This window comes from Phalangium opilio, unplaced genomic scaffold (genome assembly GCF_054372755.1).
Source record: "Phalangium opilio isolate 3A_F unplaced genomic scaffold, DU_Popi_V2 ptg000079l_1, whole genome shotgun sequence".
NCBI classification, from domain to species: Eukaryota; Metazoa; Arthropoda; class Arachnida; order Opiliones; family Phalangiidae; genus Phalangium; species Phalangium opilio.
The window spans coordinates 8,123,435-8,149,724 of NW_028324187.1; the positions used below are offsets into that span (position 1 = coordinate 8,123,435).

At 37.0% G+C, this 26,290-nt stretch overlaps 4 protein-coding genes across 7 annotated transcripts; 2 read left to right on the plus strand and 2 right to left on the minus strand.

Moving 5' to 3' along the window:
- Positions 1-328: 328 nt before the first annotated feature.
- LOC149654679 (sodium-dependent proline transporter-like) lies at positions 329-9,757 on the minus strand. 2 transcript variants are annotated; one of them, XM_089846253.1, is made up of 15 exons: positions 9,542-9,757; positions 4,729-4,894; positions 4,534-4,665; positions 4,186-4,471; positions 3,944-4,076; positions 3,070-3,204; positions 2,903-3,006; positions 2,622-2,746; positions 2,444-2,556; positions 2,249-2,380; positions 2,086-2,185; positions 1,877-1,977; positions 1,207-1,288; positions 1,041-1,126; positions 329-965 (listed from the first exon to the last, which is right to left on the minus strand). In XM_089846253.1, exons 1-15 carry the CDS (start codon positions 9,572-9,574, stop codon positions 759-761), a joined length of 1,935 nt encoding a protein of 644 aa, XP_089702379.1. In that variant the 5' UTR covers positions 9,575-9,757; the 3' UTR covers positions 329-758. The 2 variants fall into 2 exon arrangements, with proteins under 2 accessions (XP_089702379.1, XP_089702378.1); XM_089846252.1 differs by lacking the exon at positions 9,542-9,757 and adding an exon at positions 4,994-5,214.
- Naa40 (N-alpha-acetyltransferase 40) lies at positions 8,294-16,660 on the plus strand. Of its 3 annotated transcripts, none has more exons than XM_089846254.1 (3): positions 8,294-8,442; positions 15,810-16,116; positions 16,184-16,660. In XM_089846254.1, the coding sequence occupies exons 2-3, from the start codon at positions 15,847-15,849 to the stop codon at positions 16,574-16,576; spliced, it is 663 nt and encodes a 220-aa protein (XP_089702380.1). In that variant the 5' UTR covers positions 8,294-8,442; positions 15,810-15,846; the 3' UTR covers positions 16,577-16,660. The 3 variants fall into 3 exon arrangements, with proteins under 3 accessions (XP_089702380.1, XP_089702381.1, XP_089702383.1); XM_089846255.1 differs by lacking the exon at positions 8,294-8,442 and adding an exon at positions 15,530-15,671; XM_089846257.1 differs by lacking the exon at positions 8,294-8,442 and adding an exon at positions 15,539-15,581.
- Positions 10,483-15,526, minus strand: LOC149654681 (sodium-dependent proline transporter-like). The gene is made up of 15 exons (XM_089846251.1): positions 14,319-15,526; positions 14,002-14,167; positions 13,806-13,937; positions 13,458-13,743; positions 13,176-13,308; positions 12,642-12,776; positions 12,471-12,574; positions 12,183-12,307; positions 12,006-12,118; positions 11,803-11,934; positions 11,644-11,743; positions 11,473-11,573; positions 11,111-11,192; positions 10,952-11,037; positions 10,483-10,885 (listed from the first exon to the last, which is right to left on the minus strand). The coding sequence occupies exons 1-15, from the start codon at positions 14,373-14,375 to the stop codon at positions 10,673-10,675; spliced, it is 1,965 nt and encodes a 654-aa protein (XP_089702377.1). The 5' UTR covers positions 14,376-15,526; the 3' UTR covers positions 10,483-10,672.
- Positions 16,661-17,188: 528 nt separating the features above from the next.
- On the plus strand, positions 17,189-24,522 carry eys (eyes shut). Its single transcript, XM_089845291.1, has 18 exons — positions 17,189-17,521; positions 17,582-17,695; positions 17,758-17,875; positions 17,978-18,378; positions 18,466-19,397; positions 19,456-19,805; positions 19,878-20,210; positions 20,267-20,436; positions 20,506-20,673; positions 20,730-21,213; positions 21,268-21,431; positions 21,499-21,768; positions 21,828-22,198; positions 22,258-22,396; positions 22,472-22,620; positions 22,681-22,832; positions 22,892-22,992; positions 24,064-24,522. The coding sequence occupies exons 1-18, from the start codon at positions 17,212-17,214 to the stop codon at positions 24,240-24,242; spliced, it is 4,905 nt and encodes a 1,634-aa protein (XP_089701417.1). The 5' UTR covers positions 17,189-17,211; the 3' UTR covers positions 24,243-24,522.
- Positions 24,523-26,290: the final 1,768 nt, after the last annotated feature.

Below are 26,290 nucleotides of genomic sequence, written 5' to 3' on the forward strand. Positions count from 1 at the left end.
GTTGGTCCAAACTGTTTTTTTTTATTATTTATGGAACGTTGGCGCCATCTATGGTGATAAATTAGAACTAAAAGAGTTTAACTGTTTTTTTTATTATTTATGGAACGTTGGCGCCATCTATGGTGATAAATTAGAACTAAAAGAGTTAAACTGTTTTTTTTATTATTTATGGAACGTTGGCGCCATCTATGGTAATAAATTAGAACTAAAAGAGTTAAAAACAAAAATCCGCCATTTGCAAAAAATAAAAATAATTATAAAACCACAAATCACTTAAAAAAACACAAAAAACTTAAAACAATGTATAAAAAAATGGAATAAAACTCCATTTAAAATATAATTTAATATTTTAATACTTTTTAGAATCACAAAAAATCTTCCAGATTTCTATAAATGTTTATAAATTTAACAAAAATATTTTCATATTTTTTTTTACTTTCACATAGTATTTGTATTTTTAATTATTTTACCACGACACAATATTAATTATTATTTATTCAATTAAATGAAATCCAATCACTTACCTAAATAAAATAAAAAGAAACAAAAATAATTTTTAAATTTTTAATAGCATTAATTAATTTAATTTCAATGTTAATTTTTATTAATCTTATCACAAATTATTTTAATTTTAAAACATAAATATCCCTAAAATTAAAAAAATAATAAAACCAAACTTTAATATTTAAACACTTTATATAAAAAATAAAGTAAGTGCAAATAAAAATAAAATTACAATTTAAATAAAATAAATAATTTTATAATTGTTCCGAATTTTGTTTCCCATTTATTAAAAGATTAGATTCGGTTGTTGTATTGACATTAACGGGATAATTTTGGAATGCTGAGATTTGAGTCGGCATTGATATGGAGTTATCTAATTCGTCACAATAATGTTTCCATTCACGATGATGTTTAGATAAGGCTGGGCCGTAATCGTGGCTTGGTAGAAACGTTTGTAATTTCTTTCAAAATTAAATTTCGGGGTTTAATATTTATTTAATTAATTTCTAATTAAAAGGGTTAATTTAATTAATAACCTGATTAATGGTTCCAGGTGTAGAGATAAATATATAGACGATATAAAGTGGAATTAAAATCATTGACATTGAAGCGATACCCCATCCTAAATTAATGGTAATTTAATTTAATTTAATTTAAAAATGGCCGTAATATTAATTAAAGTACGTGTACTATTTAGTTCACCTAAATTAATGGCCCATATTGGATAAATATAATTTCCATAAGTAACAGGAGTATTGGTTACAATTGATAAAACGAAAATAACCTGGAAACAAATTAATATTGATACTAGGCCTAAATTTAACAGTATTGCCCTGAAATAGAGTACTCTAAATAGGGACTTGGCAATTCGGGCTTAACTCCGCCCCCAGCGCCATTATGGTATGTTTTTTTAACAGAATGAAAGCTATATAAGCCCCTCCTCCTGGTATGTTTTTTAGCAGAAGGTAGAGTGACGTTGCATGACGTAGTACTGCCAAGTCCCTATTTAGTCCCTATTAGGGACTTGGCAGTACTACGTCATGCAACGTCACTCTACCTTCCACTAGTGCTAAAAAACATACCCGGAGGAGGGGCTTATATAGCTTTCATTCTGTTAAAAAAACATACCATAATGGCGCTGGGGGCGGAGTTAAGCTAGAATTGTCAAGTCCCTATTGAGCACATTTTCATAAAATCAAATCCAGACTCGACTCACTCGAGTACTCTAAAATTAGGGTCGAGCATCGCGTTTTTAAGCCTTGGTCTACTAGCAAATATAAGTAAACGCGAGAGTCGCGACGCGATAAGTTAAACCTATTACCTAAATTAATTAAATAAGCCTTAATTAAACATAAATTTAAAAAAAACATACCAGCAATACAGCGGGACAAACAAATTTCCAACAAAACCTCCAAATGAATGATATTTTTGTTTTGGTCATAAATTCAACATCTCTCGCAAAATTATTTACTCCTAAAATTTAAATTAACGATAAAGAAACCCATAAATTACTTTATTAAAAAGTAATTATTAATTATTTTACTACTTAAATTAATTAGTAAAATAAGTAATATCAATTACCATAAATCCATCCAATTATTACGCATTCAATAATGCATATTAATATGACGGTAAGTACAGCACTATACCAATCTAAAAGCTGTAAAACGTACATCCCTCCCTAAATAACGAAGCTCAATCGTTAATAACTTAATTATTAGCAATTAATTACTAATTATCTTACTCTCGTTATGCAAATTAGTCCGAGAAGAAACATAAGTACGCATATAATTAAAGCTAACAAAGCCCTTTTTTCTTGTAAATAAACCGGTAATTCATCCCAAACAGCGGCGATTACCGTTTCTATGGTTACGAACTAAATTTAAAGTAATTATAAACTAATTATCAACATTCATGAAGTCATAAGATGTTAACGTACCTGCGAATCAATGCCAAGGGTTAGCATCATAAAAAAGAATAAAACACTCCATATTGGAGGGAAGGGAAGTAAAGTTAAGGCTTCGGGATAAACTATAAATGCGAGCCCAGGACCTATTTGTTGAGGTTAAAATCATTTTAATTTAATTAAACTTAAAGATGGTTGTATCGTTTGTCACCTCCCGTTGCGACTTTATCAATAGGAATGCCAGTTTGGTGTGATAAGTAGCCTAAAACGGAGAAAACAACAAAACCAGCCCAAACCGCGGTAATTACATTGGCTATTGGAACTATTATTGCTTCCCTGAAACAATTAAACGTTTGTAATTAACGCTTAAGTAGTTTTGAAGTCAATAAATGTATCTTCGACTAAGCCTTTGTTGAAAGCAAAGGCTTAAGAAAGTACAATGGAACTTTGCGAGTTCAAATTTCGCGGGGGCGCGAATTGATCAGTAATTACCGATAGCAGTTGTTGTAAAATTTGTTAAAACTGGCCATAGTGACGAGACCACCCCATCCTGGACCCAAAGATAAAAATACTTGTAAGGCGGCGTCACCCCAAACCTATAATTATATTGAAACTATAATTCGTTGGTGATGTTTTATTGTAATATATTAATGGCGTACTCTAAATGAACCAAGAGTCGAAAATTTGGGATAAATATAGAATTTGATGCCGTCAACTGCTCCAGGTAAGGTCAACCCATGAATGAACAGTATTAAGAGAACAACATATGGAAATGTCGCGGTGAAATAAACAACCTGGAACAATTACAAAGACGTGAGCAACTTGTTGTGACTGTTATCACGCTACAAAACTCGGGGCGACGCTACAAAACTCGGGGCGTCGCTAAAAAACTCGGGGCGACGCCACAAAACTCGGGGCGACGCCACAAAACTCGGGGCGACGCCACAAAACTCGGGGCGACGCTACAAAACTCGGGGCGACGCTACAAAACTCGGGGCGACGCTACAAAACTCGGGGCGACGCTACAAAACGTTTGGCGACGCTACAAAACTCGGGGCGACGCTACAAAACTCGGGGCGACGCTACAAAACTCGGGGCGACGCTACAAAACTCGGGGCGACGCTACAAAACTCGGGGCGACGCTACAAAACTCGGGGCGACGCTACAAAACTCGGGGCGACGCTACAAAACTCGGGGCGACGCTACAAAACTCGGGGCGACGCTACAAAACTCGAGGCGACGCTACAAAGTTCGGGGCGACGCTACAAAGTTCGGGGCGACGCTACAAGACTTCTAGTGACGCTACAAAACGTCTAGCGACGCTACAAAACGTCTAGCGACGCTACAAAACGTCTAGCGACGCTACAAAACGTCTAGCGACGCTACAAAACTCCTAGCGACGCTACAAAACTTCTAGCGACGCTACAAAACTTCTAGCGACGCTACAAAACTTCTAGCGACGCTACAAAACTTCTAGCGACACTAAAAACCTCGCGGGGACCCCAAATGATGGACCCTAAAGATAATAATTACTTTTCCAGTTGATTTGACTCCTCGAATGAGACACAAATAAATAACAATCCAGGCTACACCCAAGCAGATAGCCAACCTCCAATTTAAGCCACCAATATCGTGTATACCGTCTGATATATCAAGAACATACTTGCTAAATTAATAAAACAGCCCAAATAATTAATGGAATTAAAGCCTCTGATGGCGCCCTTTTAAAGAGATATTAAACCACCATAATCCAGTGACACACTAATAATACTAACTAGAAAAATTCGTGAGTAGGTGTACTGATTTCATTCAGTCCTAAATTGGTCATGGAACTATTGTCACTCGTCATATTTGTCGAATTTGAATATGACATCTGTTTCAAATCAGCACCAGCAGTTCGATAACTAGTAGTGCAATTTGGAGTGTTCCAAGGATTATCGCAATTTTCCCAAGGAAGGGTATTTGTAAAAGACATTCCCAAGTAAAAGAAAATGTATGATATAATAACGTTATAGTAGACGGAAAGGATAATGCAGACAAACACAGTTGCATAACCAGTCCCTGCATAAAATACGCTCATTAGTAATTAATTTTCAATATTCCTCACGTAATTTAATTAATACCTTTCAATATAGGACTAATTTTGAACACTTTTAAAGCTCCCAAGCTAGTAAATTGCCCTAACGATGTCTCCATAAAAAATAATGGAATACCACAAATGATTAACATTGTGAAATAAGGTATCAAGAATGCCCCTGAATTAAAATTATTTTATATTAAAGTTTATGTCAACCCTTGATAACAAAAACACGTCATACCTCCGCCATTTCTATAACAAAGATATGGAAATCTCCAAGCAGCTGATAATCCAATAGCATATCCTAACATTGAAAGTAAATAATCCAATTTCCCTGTCCAATTCCCTCTTTCAGCAGTTTCTTCCACTTCCTTGTACTCATTTTCATCATCATTTGCAGTAGAACACTGAAAATTAAATGCCAAATAATTAAAAATATATTCAAATTAACTAATTAATATTTTAGGGAACTCGGTAATTTTTAATTGGCGCTATAAGTTACATACAGGTAAAAGTGGTAATGGAGCGACACTGGGCTTTAATGAAAAAGAACAGGATGCCATTGCACGATTTCTCGTTAAAATTACGATTTTTATGTCGTTTCACTTGGTTTTAATATCTTTCAACCGTTAACTAGCATTGACGTTGTATAACTGGTCATGTTTTGACAATTTTTCGCGGTCTACGTCCAACTTCCAAGGGTCTTCCCTATGGCTGGCTGTCAGTCTGCCACATAGATATAGTAAAACTATAAAGGGTCTAGATCCACTTCGCTGGCTTAGGCTTAACGAAAAAACGCGGAAGGGGCAACGAGCAGACAGCCGCTATTTTCTGGGGGTAGCCGTATAAAACGCCATCTATCGGTAATTTTCGAAACTAAATTAAAGGATGAGCTTAGAGTAGTGGCACTCTATGTTAACCCCTTATAGGGCATAATAAGTCAAACCCTCGGAGATGCCATTACTCCATTTTATACGAGCTAAGAGCGGAAAAACGTATTTTATAAATTTTACACCTGTAAAATCTTTTAAAAAACACTTGGAACTTGTATTTCTACTTACTTTCGAGGAAATACCACCGTTTTCTGAAGGTAAGAGTCTTTTTTTATACATTTATTAGTAATAAAAACATTTAAGGCGAGCTAAGCCTTGGTCTTGTAAAACAGGGCAGATTAGTGATTAGCGTCGTTTTCAGCGTTGAAAAACGTTATTTTATCATGTTATCCGGACATTAAACTGTTACATATTCTTAAAATAAGAGTCGATAATGGTGCCCACCATAACGAACTTTGTTAAGTGTGTGTCTCTATATTTAAAGGCATAAAACAAAATATAACATAAACGTTTTTATTTACTTATTTATGTAACAATCATGGCTTCAACTCATGTTTGCTGCGTTCAAACTGTAGGTGTAAAGAACGTTTTCTTTCTTACCACAACTTTCCGAAAGGGACTGCCACTAGAAAGAAGTTGATTAATCCTATAACAACAGCTGTAGGACCTCTGTCCACTGATATCTCCAGTTTACGGATTTGTTCAAAACATTTTACAAAATCAGATTTCTTTCCCACCACTGGAAAGAGACTACGTAGTCGGCTCAAACCGTTCGCGATTCCATCCTAATTTGGAGATCAAATTAATGTAACCGATGAAATTATCCCTAAACTGACTCTCCGTAATTTGACTCTCGAGCAACAATCTGAAGCATTAGAAGAAATGGGAGCTTTGTCCTTTGATCATGGATTGAAGCATGAACCCGCTGCTTTTTCAAATACCCAGTGTCACACCTCTGTGGGTTTGATTGTTAATCCACAATTTTGCTTCCTTGGGGCAAGCCCCGATTGCCTTATACTGGTTGAGGACCAGCTGTACTTAGTGGAGATCAAATGCCCTTACACTATTTTCAAGAATAAAGAAACTATCAGAAGAAATGCAGCTTCGGGTAACTTTCACCTTTACATTGACGAAGAAACGGATGAACTGGAACTGAAAAAAACTTCAGACGTCTATCATCAGATACAGGGTCAGCTTTTCGTGTGTAACGTACCCATATGCTTTTTGGCAGTATTTGTGCCACCCGATAACATCGAAATCTTGATGATAGTGAAAGACAACCAATTCATCAATGATACCTTGCTTCCGAAATTATCCACTAAATATTTCATTAGTCTCCTACCTCATTTTGCCATAGAAATGTTCGAAAAGCCTAAAAAATAAATTTTCCAAGTCACGAAAGTACAGCCTCTTTCATTCTATGTGCAAATCTACATTATGGCCATGACCAAGGCTTAGCTCGCCTTAAATGTTTTTATTACTAATAAATGTATAAAAAAAGACTCTTACCTTCAGAAAACGGTGGTATTTCCTCGAAAGTAAGTAGAAATACAAGTTCCAAGTGTTTTTTAAAAGATTTTACAGGTGTAAAATTTATAAAATACGTTTTTCCGCTCTTAGCTCGTATAAAATGGAGTAATGGCATCATGGATGAAGGATGCGCGTGAAAAACATTCGACGCTCAAGAGGATGTGCAACTCCCTATACTAAAAAGTAGACAAGTCGATACTAGCGCCGCCTGGCTACCAGCGCTGGAAACCCTCGCGGGAAAAATAAAAAATACTGGACATAAGAAAAAACCCGTCTGTTTTGCTTCTAGCAGACGACGCTAAGGAAAAAAATTGACGGTAGCGCGTGTTTTTTTCTTATGTCAAGTATTTTTTATTTTTCCCGCGAGGGTTTCCAGCGCTGGTAGCCAGGCGGCGCTAGTATCGACTTGTCTACTTTTTAGTATAGGGAGTTGCACATCCTGTAGAGCGTCGAATGTTTTTCACGCGCATCCTTCATCCATGATGGCATCTCCGAGGGTATGACTTATTATGCGCTGTAGGGGGTTAACATAGAGTGCCACTACTCTAAGCTCATCCTTTAATTTAGTTTCGAAAGTTCCCGATAGATGGCGTTTTATACGGCTACCCCCAGAAAATAGCGGCTGTCTGCTCGTTGCCCCTTCCGCGTCGACCTCCCATTGAATTGTGTATCTACCCTTTTAATATATCTATGGTCTGCCATCTCTGACGTCGTCGTCTGCACACGCAACCAAAGAGAGTATAGGGGAGGAGTGGAAGCTCCCCCGCTCCACAAGGCTAAATTGGCCAAATGTCTAATCAGCGCCACTAGCGGATGGTCTGAAAACTACTCCCATAGAGTCTAGGTATATTTAAGCGGGTTTGCAGAATTTCCGCCAGGTGGCTCGAACGCCGCGCCATCTGACGGAAATTCTGCAAACCCGCTTAAATATACCTAGACTCTATGGGAGTAGTTTTCAGACCATCCGCTAGTGGCGCTGATTAGACATATGGCCAATTACAACTTGGATGAGATGTCTCGCCTAAATTATACTAGTGGTACGAGGGAGTTTCCGGCTCAGTCGCGCCACCTACGATACCATTTAATGCCTCAAACGGAAATGCCTCGGTACTGCGCATTGAAGATGCGCGGTAGAAAAGCGTGACAAGTTTTGCCCCTCTTTCCACTCCTCCCCTATACTCTCTTTGACGCAGCCGGCTAATTGTTTTCTTTATTTTTTTGGTTTTTTTTTTTCTTTTGGGTTTTGGAGCATCAGGGCTAAACATAAGTTATACGTTTCTATTTCATTTATTTTTATTTGATTTTGCTTATGTGGGGGTTGCTATTCTCTAAAATATAGTGAAGGTAGTATCTAATTATCAATATTATTTGTTAATTAAATAACGTATTAAAATAACACGGATCATTCAATGGAAATTTCAACCCGTAAGTTTGCGTAAGGCTTATTTCCCTTCCTATTAAGAAAAGACTGAAAAAATGGCGCGAGAGGCTAATGCTTAAAGCGGTAAGACGAGTGGAAGTCGGCACTTTGATCTCATAAGATACTACATTTAGGAGCAACTAACATACAAACGAATTGTCCAGTAATAAAGGTAATTCTTAAGTTTTTTTGGTTCTTTAAATTGGCCTTGGAAATTTACTTATGGCAAAATTAACCGAGAAAGTATAGATTGCACGCCCGTACGCGTACACGGCTTCACCTAAATAAAGAACAAGTCGTCGCGTTGTAAGACAAAATAAATGAATGTATTCGCGTTATTGAACGCATAGCTGAATACTCGCGCTAATTACAAAATACCTCATTAGCGAAGCTTCCTAAAAACTTTAATATTTTTATATAAAATATTTTCGGCAAAGGGTTACTTGTATGAAAATGTTCCAAAACATACCCGTATATTATAGTAGCAGCACTTCATTCTAATTTCTATATAGTTTAGCAAGAAAACGACCCAAGCTGCCACTACTCTTTTAAAAATTTGTTAAAGTACTGTGAGAAAGGCCTTTTTTTTTTTTTTTTTTTTGAAAATTTAAATTATAAATGTAATAAACGTATTTAAATACACATACATTAGGAATGGGTTTTTGATAAAATTCTACCCTTATTGCAAAACGACAACAAGAAACGCAACTATGACGTAATAAGCTACGTGTGTCAACGTAAGATTTTGATTAAACTTAACATTCAATACAAATATAATTTAGCAACCGCATAAACTCTATGAATAACTCGTTAGCTTCTAATGAATGATTTGAATCTTTCGGTAAAAACTTTCTCACGCACATACACACAAACCCATACGTCGCATAAGCTACATTGGTTTTACATAACCAGACAGATAAAAACTGTAAGTGTAATAATGAATAAAACAGCACATGAAAAATATATCTACAAACATAATTTCGACATACCTTATTTCAACCCGACATAAACAAAAAAATATTTTAGTTATTTAACCTACTGCAATTTTTAAACTAATTATTCTTAACAATTTAATAAAGACAAATGTGTAGTAAAAGAGACAAGAAAACGTGGTATCTTTTAAATTTGGCGCGAAAAAAATCACCTTTTACTCTATTAGAGTAATATCTTTCACACAGTTCACTCCCCCTCTCTACCGATATTACTCTATTTAGGCTTAGCGATTTACATGTTCAATTTACCAAAATTAAATAATACATGATTGCACTTACTAAATGTGTAGCTTCTCCATTTTTCGGCGGCATATTTGAATATAGTGCCCTTGGTAAAACTCTATAAGTCGAAATATCAGCTTTTCCGTGAATGTTAAGTGTTGATTTCAACACACTTTGGTCGGTGACAATTTCAAAAGCCGGTGTAAAGAAGAGAATGGGACTTGAAATTGGGGTCCTATCTATTCGAAGTTTCGCCGAACTTTCCCACTGTTTAAAGCATTTGATAAAGATACCCTAATCAATTGTTTAAAAAACAGCGGGATTGTTTGACCTTTATAATATATCGAAAATCGTTCATGATATGTCCGAGTATATTTGGGTTAAATTTCAAATAATTCATTAGTAACTGGCTCCACTTGGTACCGAAACGCCTGTCTCTGTAAACATTCTTTGTTTTTGAATTATGATAGAAAAAATTATACATTATTAGTGTGTTTTGATACCCAAAAAAATAATTGCGAAAATAAACTATAGACCCCTTTTCAGGGGGAAGGGGGGGTTGTAGTATCGTCTGCTTGAATACAAAGACGTTAGATAGAAGCTTCAAAGTTACCAGTCCTTTTGTTTGAAGTAAAAGCCTTTGGCAGGCGTAGCTTTACGAGAATCTGTGACGTTTCTTCTACGTCACTTCATGACAAGCTCCAGTTTGTAAACAGTGACAAACTTATGGTGAACATATCTTATAAACTTATGATAATATAAGTAGCAAACAAGTTTAGTATATATTGACGTTGTCATAACTGTGTTTTCCCGATCAAAATCCAAGGATTGAATTTCAAAATTAGACCGGGTTTTGTTTACCCCTTTAATTTTTGTTCAATTCTCGCTGAAAAACATCTAAATTTAGGCTATCCCAACAACAAAACGTGTGCAGTTTTGTATACATTCCAAGAATAATTATTTGCTTCGGTCAAAGTATAAAAACAAAACGTCACGTTATTCAACGTGTTATTGAAAAATAATTTTTATTTTCACTGTTAATTTCGTTAATTAGTTCATTTAAATTTCATTAAACTTAAAAAATAATAAAAACCAAACTTTAATATTATTTTAAACTTTTAAAAAATAAAGTGAGTACTTTAAATAAAAATAAAATTTAAATTCTTTTCTAAAATAAAATAATTATTTTTATAATTGTTCCGAATTTTGTTTTCCATTTATTAAAAGATTAGATTGGGCTGTTGTTGTCGTATTGACATTAACGGGATCATTTTGGAATGCTGAGATTTGAGTCGGCATTGATATAGAGTTATCTAATTCGTCACAATAATTTTTCCATTCACGATGATGTTTAGATAAGGCCGGGCCATAATCGTGGCTCGGTAGAAACGTTTGTAATTTCTTTCAAAATTAAATTTCGGGGTTTAGTATTTAATTAATTTTTAATTAGAATGGTTAATTAATAACCTGATTAATGGTTCCAGGTGTAGAGATAAAAATATAGACCATATAAAGTGGAATTAGAATCATTGACGTTGAAGCGATACCCCATCCTAAATTAAACGCGTATTTAATAAGGGTCGTAATATTAGGCTTAAATGTATGCCTATTTAATATTTATTTTACCCAAATTAACGGCCCACGTTGGATAAATATAATTTCCGTAATTAACAGGAGTATTGGTTACAATTGATAAAACCAAAATAACCTGAAAGAAATTCATATTAAATTTGATAAAGAAAGGTCTAATATCGAAATTAAGTATTTAGGCCTTTTCTTGGTCAAATTTCTGCTCCTAGACATTCAAACAAAGAACAAAGTAACAAACCCTAGTTAAGCCTAGTTTTCAAGTTTTTAACCCTTGGACATATTTCTACTACAACTGAAGTTACGGAACATCTTTACTCGCGATTTTCACGGCGCGTTAATTTAAACGTATTCCCATTAATTAAGTAAGCCTTAATTAAAAGTAAATTTTAAAAACATACCAGCAATACAATCGGACAAACAAATTTCCAACAAAACCTCCAAATGAAAGATATTTTTGTTTTGGTCATAAATTCAATATCTCTCGCAAAATTATTTACTCCTAAAGTTTAAATTAACGATAAAGAAACCCATCAATTACTTTTTTTAAAAATCAAATTAAAAGAAATTACCATAAATCCATCCAATTATTATGCATTCAACAATGCAAATTAAAAGAACAGTTAGTACGGCGCTGTACCAATCTAGAAGCTGTAGAACGTACATCCCTCCCTAAATAACCGAAACTCAATCTTTAGTAACTTAATTATTAATTTAGGATTATATCTTACTCTCGTTATGCAAATTAGTCCGAGAAGAAACATAAGTACGCAAATAATTAAAGATAGCAAAGACCTTTTTTCTTGTAAATAAACCGGTAATTCATCCCAAACAGCGGCGATTACCGTTTCTATGGTTACGAACTAAATTTAAAGTAATTATAAACTAATTATCAACACTGATGACGTCATTGGATGAATGCGTGTTATTGTACCTGCGAATCAATGCCAAGGGTTAGCATCATAAAAAAGAATAAAACACTCCATATTGGAGGGAAGGGAAGTAAAGTTAAGGCTTCGGGATAAACTATAAATGCGAGCCCAGGACCTATTTGTTAAGTTAAAATCATTTTAATTTAATTAAACTTAAAGATGGTTGTATCGTTTGTCACCTCCCGTTGCGACTTTATCAATAGGAATGCCAGTTTGGTGTGATAGGTAGCCTAAAACGGAGAACACTACAAAACCAGCCCAAACCGCGGTAATTACATTGGCTATTGGAACTATTATTGCTTCCCTGAAACAATTAAACGTTTGCAATTAACGCTTAAGTAGTTTTGAAGCCAATAAATGTATCTTTAACTAAGCCTTTGTTGAAGGCAAAGGCTTAAGAAAGTACAAAGCAGCTTTTGCAAGTTCAAATTTCGCGGTACTAATTGATCAGTAATTTCTGACTATACCGATAGCAGTTGTTGTAAAATTTGTTAAAACTAGCCATAGTGACGAGACCACCCCATCCTGGACCCAAAGAGTAAAATACTTGTAAGGCAGCGTCACCCCAAACCTATAAAAATTAATTAAAGCTGAAATTATGATGTTGTTCGATGTGTTTAAAGTTGTTAATGGCGTACTCTAAATGAACCAAGAGTTGAAAATTTGGGATAAATATAGAATTTGATGCCGTCAACCGCTCCGGGTAAGGTCAACCCATGGATGAACAATATTAAAAGAACAACGTAGGGAAATGTCGTGGTGAAGTAAACGACCTTGAAAAATTACAAAGACATGAACAACTTGTTGTACAAAACTCGCGGCTTGGCTCTAATACTCGTGGCCATGATATAATGATAAGCACTAACCAAGAAGCGATATCTAGTTTACTAGGGAGAAGGTATAAGATGCCTAAGTATTCGCGCGCCATAGTCCCAGTCCCTCTTTCAAAATACAAGGGAGGGACATAAAAGGAGGCCGGGCTATTTCGCTGCCTCTCCTCAGTCGGAAAATACGTGATTTTCGTCATTAGCGTCGCGCTGACGTGAGTTTTCAAGAACCTATGAGATGTTGGTTGTAATTTAGAGGCGGGGATTAACTCCGGACCTACGTTTGGACTGGAGATAAAGCTAGTAAACTAGATATCTGCTTACCCTAACAATAATAATCATTACTTTTCCAGTTGATTTGACTCCTCTTATTAGACACAAATAAACCACAATCCACGCTACACCCAAGCAGATAGACAACCTCCAATTTAAGCCACCAATGTCGTGTATACCGTCTGACATATCAAGAACATATTTGCTAAATTAATAAAACAGCCCAAATAATTAATTTAAAAATAAATTAAGATTAACATCAATATTAAAGAGCTCCCGCAAGCCTCTGATGGCGCCCTTTCAAAGAGATACTTAAACCACCATAATCCAGTGACACATACTAAGAATACTCACTAGAAAAATTCATGAGTAGGTGTACTGATTTCAGTCAGTCCTAAATTGGTCATGGAACTATTGTCACTCGTCATATTTGTCGAATTTGAATATGACATCTGTTTCAAAACAACACCGGCCGTTCGATAACTAGTAGTGCAATTTGGAGTGTTCCAAGGGTTATCGCAATTTTCCCATGGAAGGGTACTTGTAAAAGACATTCCCAAGTAAAAGAAAATGTAACATATAATAACGTTATAGTAGACGGAAAGGATAATGCAGACGAACACAGTTGCATAACCAGTCCCTGCATAAAATATGCTTATTATTAATTAATTTTTAATGTTTCTCGCGTAAAATAATTAATACCTTTCAATATAGGACTAATTTTGAACACTTTTAAAGCTCCCAAACTAGTAAATTGCCCTAACGATGTCTCCATAAAAAATAATGGAATACCACAAATGATTAACATTGTGAAATAAGGTATCAAGAATGCCCCTGAATTAATATCATTAAAGCTTAATTAGCTAATGACAGTTAAATAAAATAAGGTAGAATATACCTCCGCCATTTCTATAACAAAGATATGGAAATCTCCATGCAGCTGATAATCCAATTGCATATCCTAACATTGAAAGTAAATAATCTAATTTCCCTGTCCAATTCCCACGTTCAGCAGTTTCTTCCACTTCCTTGAACTCATTTTCGTCATCATTCGTGGAAGAACACTGCAATTTGAATGCCAAATAATTAAGAATAGATTCAAATGAACGAATTAAACACCCCACCCCCACCCCGAGTCTATAAATAACACCTTTCCCACCGCTTGAGAGAAGAAAAAAAAAGCGTTATGATATACGTTGATCATAATTGGCTTACCTTGGGTTTCACCTCGTTAGCGGTTGAGGAGCAGGGTAGGCATTCCATCGAAACCATTTTAACTTACCACTAATATTGAATTAGTCAACTTAACCTTAAAACTATGGCTCGAAGATGCGATGTAACGGAAAGATTTCTTTGGCAAAACTTGCGTACAAGAATGAAAATGAAAACGCTAAGTGTTTGTAGGTGGAATGGCGCCAAAAATTCCGCTTTGACACTAGCCAGGATTATCGAGAGAAAATACAACCAACACGATACGATTTTGCTGTTAAGTTAAACAACCACATAATATAAGTGCGATATGAGATCTATTTTCCACCACTGTCATCTTATCCTAACTCGTGTCTAATGTTATCTATTGATATCATAAGTTTGTAATATACCTTTCCCCATAAGTTTTAGTTCACTCATTAATAGGGGGCAAACACCACGGGGACGTGGACTAATGAAATTCTGAGGAGATCCCACTTGACCTCTCGGTCATGCCGCGATTGAGGACGCCTAGTTTGAAATATACCACTGACTTGTTCGACGTCATTGGTTTTACTGACCTAACCCAAACTTAACTATAGGGCCCAAGTTCGGTTGAACTGAATGACCTCAATGCCCATATTCTCACCTTAACTTCACTGTTCATTGTTCTGTCATTGTTGTAAATATCATAATGTAAAAAAATCATAGTTTGTGTCTTGTATTATTCAATTGTTTAAATTTAATACACTAGGTTTAATAATTACGAGCCATAAATGACTCCTCGATGTTATGAAAGAGATATTTGTAAACCATTATTTCATCATTCAGTTGTCAAACAATCTCAACCATAGCTTTCGGGAAGGCATACTTATGGGGTAAATTTAATGTACTTATGATAATGAATAGCAGTTTCAGTAGGTACTTTTCGATAAGGCTAATGACGGGGTGTGGGTGGGAGGGGCCCAATTAGTTTGAAATAACTGCACTCTTCAAATGGTGAGGGCCATGGCAATTACGCGCTTTATCAAGTATTTGACCTCTAGTATGTTGTATCTGATTTCTCATTCAAGTCAAGATCTTTCAAAGCTGGGTCGATCAATCGAATGATTTCGATTTTTATTAACCGTTATTTCTAACTAGTGTAGGCCTAGTTAGACATCTTCTTAATAAGCTCTTTTTAAAATTAGAAGTTTCTTAAGATAAGAGGATATTTTTTTATGTTTATATTGCGTTTTATATCAAAATAGATGTTTTTTTAAACAACTTCTATGATAAAATGTCGTAAACGTAAAGGAGAATGTTCATTTTATGTCGTGTTTGGACTCAAAATCGTTTCCTTCATTGATTTAATTAAATAAATAAATAATTATTCAAGACGTTTGTTAATTTTCTTAAGTTGAAAATTCGCGAGAACTTGTATTTGTTATGCCTAATTTCAAAGACCTTCCTTCTAGTCCTTTTCAAACAAGTTTTCCATCTAACCATTTTCTAATGTATACTAATTATCTTTTATAGATAGTCAAGGATCATTTCCCGACCACTTCCGGTAACGATGGCTCGCAAATTCCGTGGTATCTCGAAAGACAAAGTGTCCATTCCCAGTCGTGCTGATTTGATAGTTAAAAACGCCAAGACACACTTCATCCCGGCCGACTTTGTTTCCAAGAACTTTCCCAAATTCGAAATTGAGAACTCGGGAACCTTGAAGATTAGTTGCGGACGACGCGACGAGATTACAGAGGACACCTTGAACTGGGCCTTGTCTTTAACCGAGAAAAACATGAGAGAACTTTACGAGGGTTCGGAATGGGGTTGGATAGAGGTATACCAAAATTTTGGAAAGGCCTCCTATTGTATTGCTAACCTTTGACCCATTGATTTCATTACAGGAGGACAAGAAAGAGGAACTGTTCCACTCGGACGCTTTATACCTTTTGGCGCATGATGCCCATGGAATTCCAGTTGGTTTCGTTCACTTCCGAATAGACACCGACTTTGGTAAGGCTGTCCTGTACTGTTACGAGATTCAACTGGAAGAAGGATTCAGACGGAAAGGCCTTGGGAAATTCTTCATGGAAATCCTACTCAAAATGGCGTTCGAAATTAAAATGTCCAAGGTCGTTTTGACTGTCCTTAAAAGCAACGAAGCCGCCATCAATTTTTACTTGAAGAAATTAGACTTTAAAATAGACGAAACGAGTCCAAGCTTCTCTACAAAAGAAGACGTGTGTTACGAGATTTTAAGTAAAAGAGCGATGGCTCCCACAGTTTATTTAAATTAGCGATGAAATAACAATTAATTAATTAATCATGTGTTTTGAAATTGGAATAAAGTTTTTATTATTTTATTTTTCATAATATAATAATTAAATTTGACTCATTTCGATTTCGTGTCACCTACTGTCAAGGAAAGGGTTTGAAAGATATACAGGGTGTTCCAAAAGGGAGGGTAATTATAGGACGTACATACAGTGGGACTGTTCTGTGGGCAATAAATTTTGAGTCTATACTTCTATAACATATTGATGGGGATATGGGGTCACAATGATTCTTAGTAGCTGTATGCATTCCTATTTCCTATAATACTTCGTACCTGAAACGAATGCCTTTGTAAGGCTACGTGTGAAGCTACAGTGCTAGATACTATGTTAGTATCCCGTAACCATGGTAACGAGAATTCATACGTTCCGCGTTATAAACACGGGCTCTATTATAAGTTTCATTTGCGGCCACTCTGACCAACCAAGAGCTGGACGAAAAAAATGTATCGAGTTAAACTTAGAATCAGATACGGAAGGAATACCCTTACCGGTCATTTACCCTGATGGTCAATAGCTTCCTAGATGGACGGACAGCAAACCGGAAGTTAATAACGGACCTCGGGATAGCATGGAAGTACCGTTTATAACGCTTCAACATGATCTATACAATCTTTCGCGGTTTTTGCACGCTGCTTACTGTGTTACCATTTTTAACATGGACAAACGAAATAAGTACGAATTTGGGAATTACTGGGGGTCCGTGTTTAAGTGGGCCCTGTATCCACGGAATTTGCGTTGATAAAGGACCAGGTTCGAATGAATACCGGTGTTATTGCGTCGATGGTTATACTGGCTTACAATGTCAAACCGATTTTGATGATTGCCGATTTGAACAGTGTCAAAATGGTGCAACATGTTTGGATCGTGTTGCATCTGTGCAGTGTCTATGTCCAGATGGATTTTCGGGTAAGTTTTCATCGCGTAAATTGAATTAAAATGAAAGTTATAACTTAACTCGTTCATCAGGGCTATTTTGCGAGCTTAACGTAAACGAGTGTTTATCGAATCCTTGTCTGAACGGGGCTTGTTGCATAGATCAGGTTAATGGTTTTCAATGCATCTGCCACCCTGGTTATCAGGGTATGTTTTATCCCAATCGTTTCTACTTCAATTTTTAATCGCTATTGGTGAATAACTTATAGGGGTCAGGTGTGAAATTGATGTTAATTATTGCAACGAAACTGAAAGTGAAAACGGGACTTCTGTATGTCATAACGGTGGCACATGCGTAGATGGAGCCGGACGTGATTTCTATTGCAGGTAGGCAAGTAAAGAAATTGGGAAATACCCAATAATTATTGACTTAATATAGATATAGTAGACCAATATTAAACTGCAAAACCGTTTAAAAATTGCCCGTAGTTGCCCAGTTGGTTTCGACGGTACGTTTTGCGAACACGATATTGACGAATGCGTATCATCACCTTGCCAAAACGGTGGAGAATGCGTCGAAAGAAACGTTGGCAATTTCAGTTGCAATTGCCCAGCTGGTTTCACTGGAAGACGATGCGAAGTTGAACTACGATCATGCGACAATAATCACTGTCAAAATGACGCTCTGTGTCTAATGGAGGTCCCCAGTAATGCCTCGACAATCCAAGACGCGGTCAGATATCCCAGGTGTTTTTGTATCCCCGATTACCACGGAGAATATTGCGATAAAAGGTACAACGAATGCGAATTATTGAAACCGTGTATGAACGGGGCCACTTGCATCGATGACGTAGATAGTGTACAGTGCATTTGTCCTATAGGATTCTACGGTATGTGATAATAGTTTCGAATAGAATGAAACCAAAATGTTTGGTATTGCACCGCGACAAGTGAGATTTAATGCTTAATTATTGCAGGTACTCATTGCCAATACGAAGGTACATGCCCATCCAATTTCAACGATTCCATCTGTCCAAGCAGTATCATATCCTCATCCTATTTCGGCTTAATTGACACTAGCAGTTCACTAATGATCACAACAAACAGGGATGAACTTAATTCCTCATTTTTCTTTACTTCCGACATTGATGTCACTTCTTTCACCATGATTTCAAGTTCAATTCAAGAGCAAGTTCTTCCAACTAACCTAGTAGACAATTCCACAATTGAGTCATCACTCAGTGACGTCATTATCACCCCTTTATGGACTGAACACTACAGCAACATCCCTACACTTAGCCTAACATCATCCATTTCCGCGGAAGATGGGGATATTATCACTTCCGGAATCACAGAATCAGAGTTACACATCATCCCCTCAATGAGCATCGAATCAAAATCAAATATACTTTCTTTATCGAGCTATGAAATCATTTCGTCTATAGAATCGGAAGAGCTTCGATCCTCTTACAATCCGGAAGTGTTAACCACTTCCTCCCACATCATCTTATCTCCTTTGGAAAGCTCATTAAGTCTTACGACAGCTTTTATCTCTGTGGAAAGTGAATTGAACCAAATCACCACCACCACAAAGTATTTAGAAGAAACCTCGTTAATTATACCGGAAGTTAGCTTGGAATCTACTTGGATTATGTCCGAAACACCAAAATCGACGACGATAGATTTATTTTCACCCACGACGGTGTTTTCTGAGATTGAAGGTGGTGTTACAGCTACAGTAGGATTGTCCTCGTCCATTATTGACCTCGTAACATCTAGTGATGTCTTAAGCTCAACAACAATAACTCCGGAACCCAGTCTTCCAAATGATTGTTCCGATTTAGAGTGCGCTAATGGTGGAACTATCTTACAGGAAATGAATTTAAAAAAAGAGGCGACTATTTGCAAAGTAATTGTATTACAAAGTTTTATGGTCTAAGTGCTAATTAACATATTTTTCATATTAGTGCTTATGTCCACTATATTTCACTGGTCCAAACTGCGAGGGTGAGACGCAATTGGTCATACCGTATTTATCCGGTCGTTCTTATTTGAAACACCAATGGAACGGCACTTCCCCCGGGGGCGAGAATTCAAAAAACTACTTTTCCTTAATTTTATCTTTTCGAACTGATTCCGAGGATGCTTTCTTACTCTACGCCGATTCCGCGAAAGGCATGATGGGAAAGTCATTCGTCTTACTTAGTATTCAAGATGGTACACTATCATTTACCTTCAGTTGCGGTTCGCAAGTAATATCTCTAAGTGAAAAAAGCCAAAGAGTCAGTACCGGATACTTTACAGCAGTGTCCGTAGCGTAAGTACATCCATAAACATAAGAAAGTGGATATGTATTTTTTAAGAAATGTTGGTACGTCCAACTGCGTAGGTTAATGTGGATTCCAGTTGGCGGTGAATCCGGTTACTGCGAGGGTATCCTGCGTATAAACGATTCGTCTCCCATGATTGGGAAACACGAAATAACCTCCAAACCAATCTTAATCTTCGATGATATCTACATCGGTGGATTTCCAGTCGGGTTCACGCTCGAACCGTCTCCCCTATTCAGTCTTCCCGGTTTCAAAGGATGCGTCAAAGACTTCCAAGTTAACAACGTCGAGAAACGAGTCATAGGTGATGCCCTTGAAGGAGCGGCTATAACCGAATGCCAAAGTTACGGATGTGCCGCCAAACCTTGCCTTAATGGGGCCACATGCAAAAGGTAGGCTTTACCTCTGTATCCCTTTAGCTATTTTAACCTCATTTTGTCATTTGAAGCGGAGAAGGTGGTTGGTTTTGTTTATGTCTACCTGGCTACTTCGGTGTTCTGTGCGAACGGGCCACTTGTACAGCAAATCCCTGCCAAAACGGCGGAACTTGCGTGTCTAGAGTGGGTGGTTTCTTTTGTATGTGTCCGTATGGAAAACACGGAAAAACGTGCGAAGAAAGTACGCCTCTAATCTCCTAAATCTCCAACTTAAAGTTTCCGGAAATGTTCAATAATTTTTTTATTGCAGGCATGGCAATAACGAGACCAGCCTACTTCGGAAATATCGACGGATATTCTTCATATTTGCTTTACAATAATCCACATAATGTACAAAATTTCGTGGAAATCCGTATTAGATTTACCTTAAGACAGGATGAATCATTTCCTTCATTGTTGGTCTACGTCGGACAGCCAGGTACGGTCATCTTCCGGTCAGTTGATCCCTTTGGTCTGATAGCTTTTCTCAATTAGATGGAGATAATTCAATGGTCGATTTCTTGGCTTTGGGACTTGACAATGGCTACCTTGTTTTTCTCTTTAACCTGGGGACTGGTGTCCGTCAACTAAGAGCGTCGCATCCTTTGAAAAGTGACCAATTCGTCCATTCGGTTTATTTCGGTAGACACCGTCGGTATGGATGGTTAAGGGTCAACGGTTTCAAAAAAGCCATCGGACTCGGCGAAGGTCAACTGACTGGGCTCAACGTAGCTCCAGAAATCTTTATCGGCGGACACTCTAGTTTTAATTTTAGTTTCTTGCCCGATGAGATACGACATTGGAGAGGCTTTAAAGGTTGTATATTTGACGAGGAGGTACGCAATACTCCATGGGCACCTTTTTCACCCTTGGATGACGTCAATTCCGCGCGAAATGTACATCAGTGTGACGCCGAGGAATGTGACTTAGCTGATTGTGATAATGAGGCTACTTGTCAGGATCTTGGATCGACTTTCATGTAAGTAACCTGCATGGTTAGTTTGATTGAATTTTGAAGAAATTTAAACAATAGGTGCCATTGCAAACGGGGATGGACTGGTCCTCTATGCAAATCACGAGTGACCCCGTGCTCAGTAGGGTCTCACAAATGTTCACACGATTCGAAATGCGTGCCGTCGTTAGATGGTTACCGGTGTGATTGTCCTCTTGGTAAAAGTGGGACATTTTGTGATATTGGTAAGATTGAGTCAACTGAGGCTTTGTGGATAACAACATGTACTTAATTTTTGTTTCTAATTCCCAGAAATCTCAATCAGCGACCCATTATTTCGTGGACAAGGTTCCTTCATGTCTTTCGTGCCTAGAAACATTCGTGAAGAGACGCATCTTGTTTTGGAAATCAAAGCGAATTCTACTGATGGTTTGATCTTTTACGCTAGTCAACACAGTCACTCGCAAACCGGGGATTTCGTTTCAATGGTGTTAAAAGACGGATATATCGAGTTCCGTTACAATCTTGGAACCGGAAGTGGGAAATCATTGTCGTTAAAGAGTCAAGAAACAATTATGATAGGTAATTGTTATAGATATACTCAAGAAATACCCTTGAAGTACAACAAACATCCTATACAGGTGAATGGACTTCAGTAAAAGCGGGTAGATCAGGACGCTATGGTTACTTGGAAGTCGATGGTCAAACAACGCGAGGTTCATCACCCAAAGGGATGAAAGACTTGGATGTCAAGTCACCGTTTTACTTGGGCGGCATCGAGGACCCATCTTGGGTCAACAGGGAAGCAGTAGACGGAGGAACTTTCGAAGCCTACCAGGGTTGCGTCAGACGCTTCGAAGTCAACGACTATCATTATCAACTGAACAAAGAAGGAGCGCTTGATGGGCTCAACATTGAGGATTGCGATGGTACTGGGTGTGGTTACGATGTCTGCCAACATAACGGCACTTGCCAATTCGAGGGTCAAAAATTCCTTTGCATATGTTCCGAAGTAAGTTTAAAATATTTTAGTGTATGCTTGATACAAATGTTTTCGTGATGACCATGCAGGAGTACGCGGGACAACATTGCGAACTTCCAATACAATGTTCAAATCACCTGTGCCAAAATGGAGCCACTTGTAGGGCGGAAGGCACGTCTTATCAGTGCGAATGTCCACCAGGATGGGATGGTGAAAGATGCCAGAATGGTAAGAGTCAATTTTGAAGAAAACCAGGCTTTTCCTTTGGTAGTTTCTATCAGAATCTCTTGTTGTTTTGTCCAGAATTGAAACTGGACACTCCGTACTTGGACGGAGAAGCTTTCCTACTGTACAAAGATGAAAGCTACGACGAGCAAGATTTAAAAGAAAGTTACTTGAGTTTTAGTTTCAAAACTCATCAACCAACCGGGATAATTTTATGGAATGGAAAGGTAAGTGAATTTCTTGACTTTAGTTACAATTACTAATTAGAAGTTCTTTATTATTAACAGGTTCACATGACAGGAGGAGATTACTTGGGTATAGGCCTTATAAGGGGTCACTTAAAACTAGTCTGGAATCTGGGATATAAATCTCAAAGCGATATCGTCACCGGAAACGGAAGTCTAGCCGATGGACAATGGCATAATGTCACAGTTGAAAGGTATATAATTAAATGACCTTTCACCCCGTTTATAAAACAAAATATATGTAATATCGTAGATTGGAGCAAATTCTTCATTTACAATTGGACGAAGGAGTTTACAAGAGTGGAGTTCAAGGAGATTACTACGAACTCAATGCTGGTCCTTTAATCTATTTAGGTAATTAGTGACAGAAGCAAAGGAGGTAAAAGAGTGTGAGGGGGGGGACGTCTTTTATCTTACGGAACTACGCCCCGTATAACCGCACGAGTTATTAAATTATATACATTGGCTGTATTTTACATAAACATTCCAATTGTACCATATCACGTACATTATTGATTCTTGGTGAAAGTGAATTTACACAAAGTTATCAAAAGGAACACTCTGTATGGCTAGTTGGCTACCATCCCCTTAAAATGGAGCTACTTAAGCCTTCCTTGGTTGCCATGGTAACGGCTACCACTCACGGAAGAAAAATAGATGAAATGTTATGATATCTTCAATTTAATCTACTTCTGTCCTGGCCTAATCTAGCGAATATTCCGCTTAACAACCTTTAATTTCAAACAAAACATATTCTATATTCGGAATTTCCGCTGCTTTTGGGAAGTTTATTTTAGAACAGAAGTTTAGAGAAAATTGCATGTATAGGGATTCGAGCTCGATTAAGTTGAAACGTAATAATGAAAGTCCTCTTTCGTACCTAAATGGGAACGTAGTTTCGCAAATGATAGGAATTCTAGTAGGTTTCAGATTGCAATTGAATTGAATTTATTGATTTTCTAATTTTAAATTGCCAAAGTGAAGTTGATTGCCCCGCTTTATAAATTTGTCCTGGATTTCTGATAGCTATTTATACGAAAATCTAAAAAAAAAAAAAGGGGGTGTTTACGATGATGAAAGAGAGAGATTCAAGTTAATCTCTTTATAACAAAGGGATAAAGATTACAGAAAACGTAACTAAAAACGTATGGAAAATTCTTACTAAGCCTAATTTTGTAAAGTAGATTCAACATATGTTTGACCTTGAACCTTGATCCACACTCAGCGTTTCTTAATTTGAAAATGGGCTTAAGAAGTTTTTGAGACTGTCTGAAGCGCGCGCCAGAAAAAAAGGCGGGAAAAGTAAATGACGCTATATTGAGCGTATTGCGGGGTTTAAAGCCCTGGGAATTCTCCAAGCCTTTATTCTTGATTCGAACCGACATTCTCTCCCATTTTAGGCCTTATTTATTATTTCTTTTTAAGGGGGTTTCGCTAAAGATGAGACAAGCGTCTCCGACTGGACTGGTGGACATTTCAAAGGGACGTTTAGAGGCTGCGTCACCAGACTTTTAGTCGGCAAAACCGCAAAAAACTCAAGAAAGCTGAAAGTTGTGGGAGGAGCCAATGTGAAAAATTGCCCTCAGGGTGAACTTAAAGTTTGACCGCAATTTTAACCGCAGTAGAGAAAATATAGGCCTATAATTTATATAGACGATAATAGGCCAGTTGGTCTATTAAAGTTTTGAAATTATTGGTAATTAAGCACGTTTGTAATTAAGATTGTTGTGTAAAATACAACGTACGTTTTGTTTCGTGTTTTAACTATTTCTATATATAGGGTTGATAAATAAATGAATTTTAAAATTATGCATAATTAAATTAAATAATGTATTAATATGCAATATGAAAGGAGTTTGTTACTAATAAATTCATTAAATATTATATTGATATTCATTCAATTTCTATACGATGTCAAAGTTCAACAATTGTCATTGTCATTATAATTATCTGTATCTGTAAGTGATAATCCTGAATGAGAGGCTGACTGATAACTAAGGCCCAACCCAAACGCCTTTATCTAGGAAGCTGAAACTTTGCTGACACTTTACTGGTAAGTAGTAGGTGTTCTGTAAGAAATAGTTTTCCAAACCTCGTCCATCTTTAAAAATGGCGGGCAGATTCCGCCGGGATAACGTTTGTAAATTTAACAAAAGTAGCTTTACAAGGTTAATTGATTCCGGAAACGTTTCATTATTATAAATCAACTCAAACAAACCGCCCTAATTTAGAAAGTTCTCGAATTATTCGTTAGGTCAAAGTTCAATTAGTAGAGCACTTCGAAAATCAGTTTTCTTTTCCCCGCAAGTTAACTCAATTACATTAAAATTTAATTTTCAAATTTACCCTCTTCCGCTCCGCACTCGAGCACTTTGGAGGAAGCCAAGTTACGAAACGAACAAGTATGGTTTGAGAACTTTAGAAACTTTAGCCGAGCTCTTAAAAGGCGCAAAACCTAATTTTCTACTCACCGTCACATCGTGTTACGTTTTAGAGAAGTACCAGGCATGATTTTCAACCTTTAAAACACCACTGGTGAGATTCTATTATGAATTATGCTAAAACTTGTTCAGGTCAAGGCTAACTAACAAAGATGAACAAAATAAGAAATTCAATGATCACTTCTCTAAAATTGGCACAACTATTACTTGCTCGCCTATGGAGAGAGAGTAGGCTTAGGTTCCCGCTCCCGCTCCCGACAACTACCTCTTATAAATTTTCTGCCTCTCAAAGTCATTTAAAGCAATACTTAAATGCAACCTAAATATTTTCACCGTTTAGTAGTCAACGAAATTTATTAATATTTAGGCCTAATACATGCTTTATTCTTTATGGAAAGCTTTCTTTATTAATTTTATTAAATATACATTTTAGAAAAAAGGCGTTAAGACAAAGGTAAGCCGACCAAACAGACAAGACTTTTATTGTCAAAGGAAGTATCTTAAGTAACCCTTTAAGAGGCGGATTTGGGGGGGGGAGAGGGTTTGGGTTGGTAAAAAGAGTGGAATTTTACCCGCCCCTTCGCTGCACATTTCGATCGGCGACCGACGATAAAAGCTTAGCGTTTATTTCAAGTGCTTACTAGACTAATAGTGTGGGTGCCAAATTTGACGTCATCTTTTGCCGATATAACGGCAAGCGCATTGCCTACAATGACGTCATTGTACCTATATACTAGCGTCATTAAAAACCCAGCAGGACCAGCTTGTGGGGGACACACAATTGTACGCCAGCGACCGAGTACGGGTTCCAACCTTTAATGCAAAGCGGAGATTAAAGAAAGTAAAAATGTTTCACTGCCTTCCATAACTAAATTCCTTGACAAAAATCCTTGTGATAACGTTTGCTTTATATACGCGAATGACGGGAAAATTACGTTGTATTTTCCGACCGACTGAGGAGAGGCAGCGAAATAGCCCGGCCTCCTCCTTTTACGTCCCCCTTGTATTTTGAAAGGGGGACTGGGACTATGGCACGCGCGAATACTTAGGCATCTTACACCTTCTCCCTAGTAAACTAGATATCACTTCTTGAGACGTTACCAGTCTTTGTTGTCCTTGACGTTTTCGTACCCTAAGACCCTACCAAAACGCCGAGGATTCTGGGACTTCGTTGTCCTTCCGTAGATGGGGGTACAGACTGAAAAGTCTCT

What these genes read in the sequence shown, in the direction of transcription:
- LOC149654681 (XM_089846251.1), bottom strand. Translation starts at nt 14,375, where the DNA reads ATGGTTTCGATGGAATGCCTACCCTGCTCCTCAACCGCTAACGAGGTG. An exon ending in TTGTTATAGAAATGGCGGAG is followed by an intron (nt 13,938 to 14,001) that starts GTATATTCTACC and finishes ATATTAATTCAG; the next exon opens with GGGCATTCTTGATACCTTAT. An exon ending in TTTGTCCGATTGTATTGCTG is followed by an intron (nt 11,193 to 11,472) that starts GTATGTTTTTAA and finishes AATTTCTTTCAG; the next exon opens with GTTATTTTGGTTTTATCAAT.
- LOC149654679 (XM_089846252.1), bottom strand. Translation starts at nt 5,050, where the DNA reads ATGGCATCCTGTTCTTTTTCATTAAAGCCCAGTGTCGCTCCATTACCA. An exon ending in CCTACTCACGAATTTTTCTA is followed by an intron (nt 4,077 to 4,185) that starts GTTAGTATTATT and finishes TTATTAATTTAG; the next exon opens with CAAGTATGTTCTTGATATAT. An exon ending in CGACTCTTGGTTCATTTAGA is followed by an intron (nt 3,007 to 3,069) that starts GTACGCCATTAA and finishes ATATAATTATAG; the next exon opens with GTTTGGGGTGACGCCGCCTT.
- eys (XM_089845291.1), top strand. Translation starts at nt 17,212, where the DNA reads ATGATCTATACAATCTTTCGCGGTTTTTGCACGCTGCTTACTGTGTTA. An exon ending in GGACGTGATTTCTATTGCAG is followed by an intron (nt 17,876 to 17,977) that starts GTAGGCAAGTAA and finishes AATTGCCCGTAG; the next exon opens with TTGCCCAGTTGGTTTCGACG. An exon ending in TGGTCCTTTAATCTATTTAG is followed by an intron (nt 22,993 to 24,063) that starts GTAATTAGTGAC and finishes TTTCTTTTTAAG; the next exon opens with GGGGTTTCGCTAAAGATGAG.
- Naa40 (XM_089846254.1), top strand. Translation starts at nt 15,847, where the DNA reads ATGGCTCGCAAATTCCGTGGTATCTCGAAAGACAAAGTGTCCATTCCC. An exon ending in CGGAATGGGGTTGGATAGAG is followed by an intron (nt 16,117 to 16,183) that starts GTATACCAAAAT and finishes ATTTCATTACAG; the next exon opens with GAGGACAAGAAAGAGGAACT.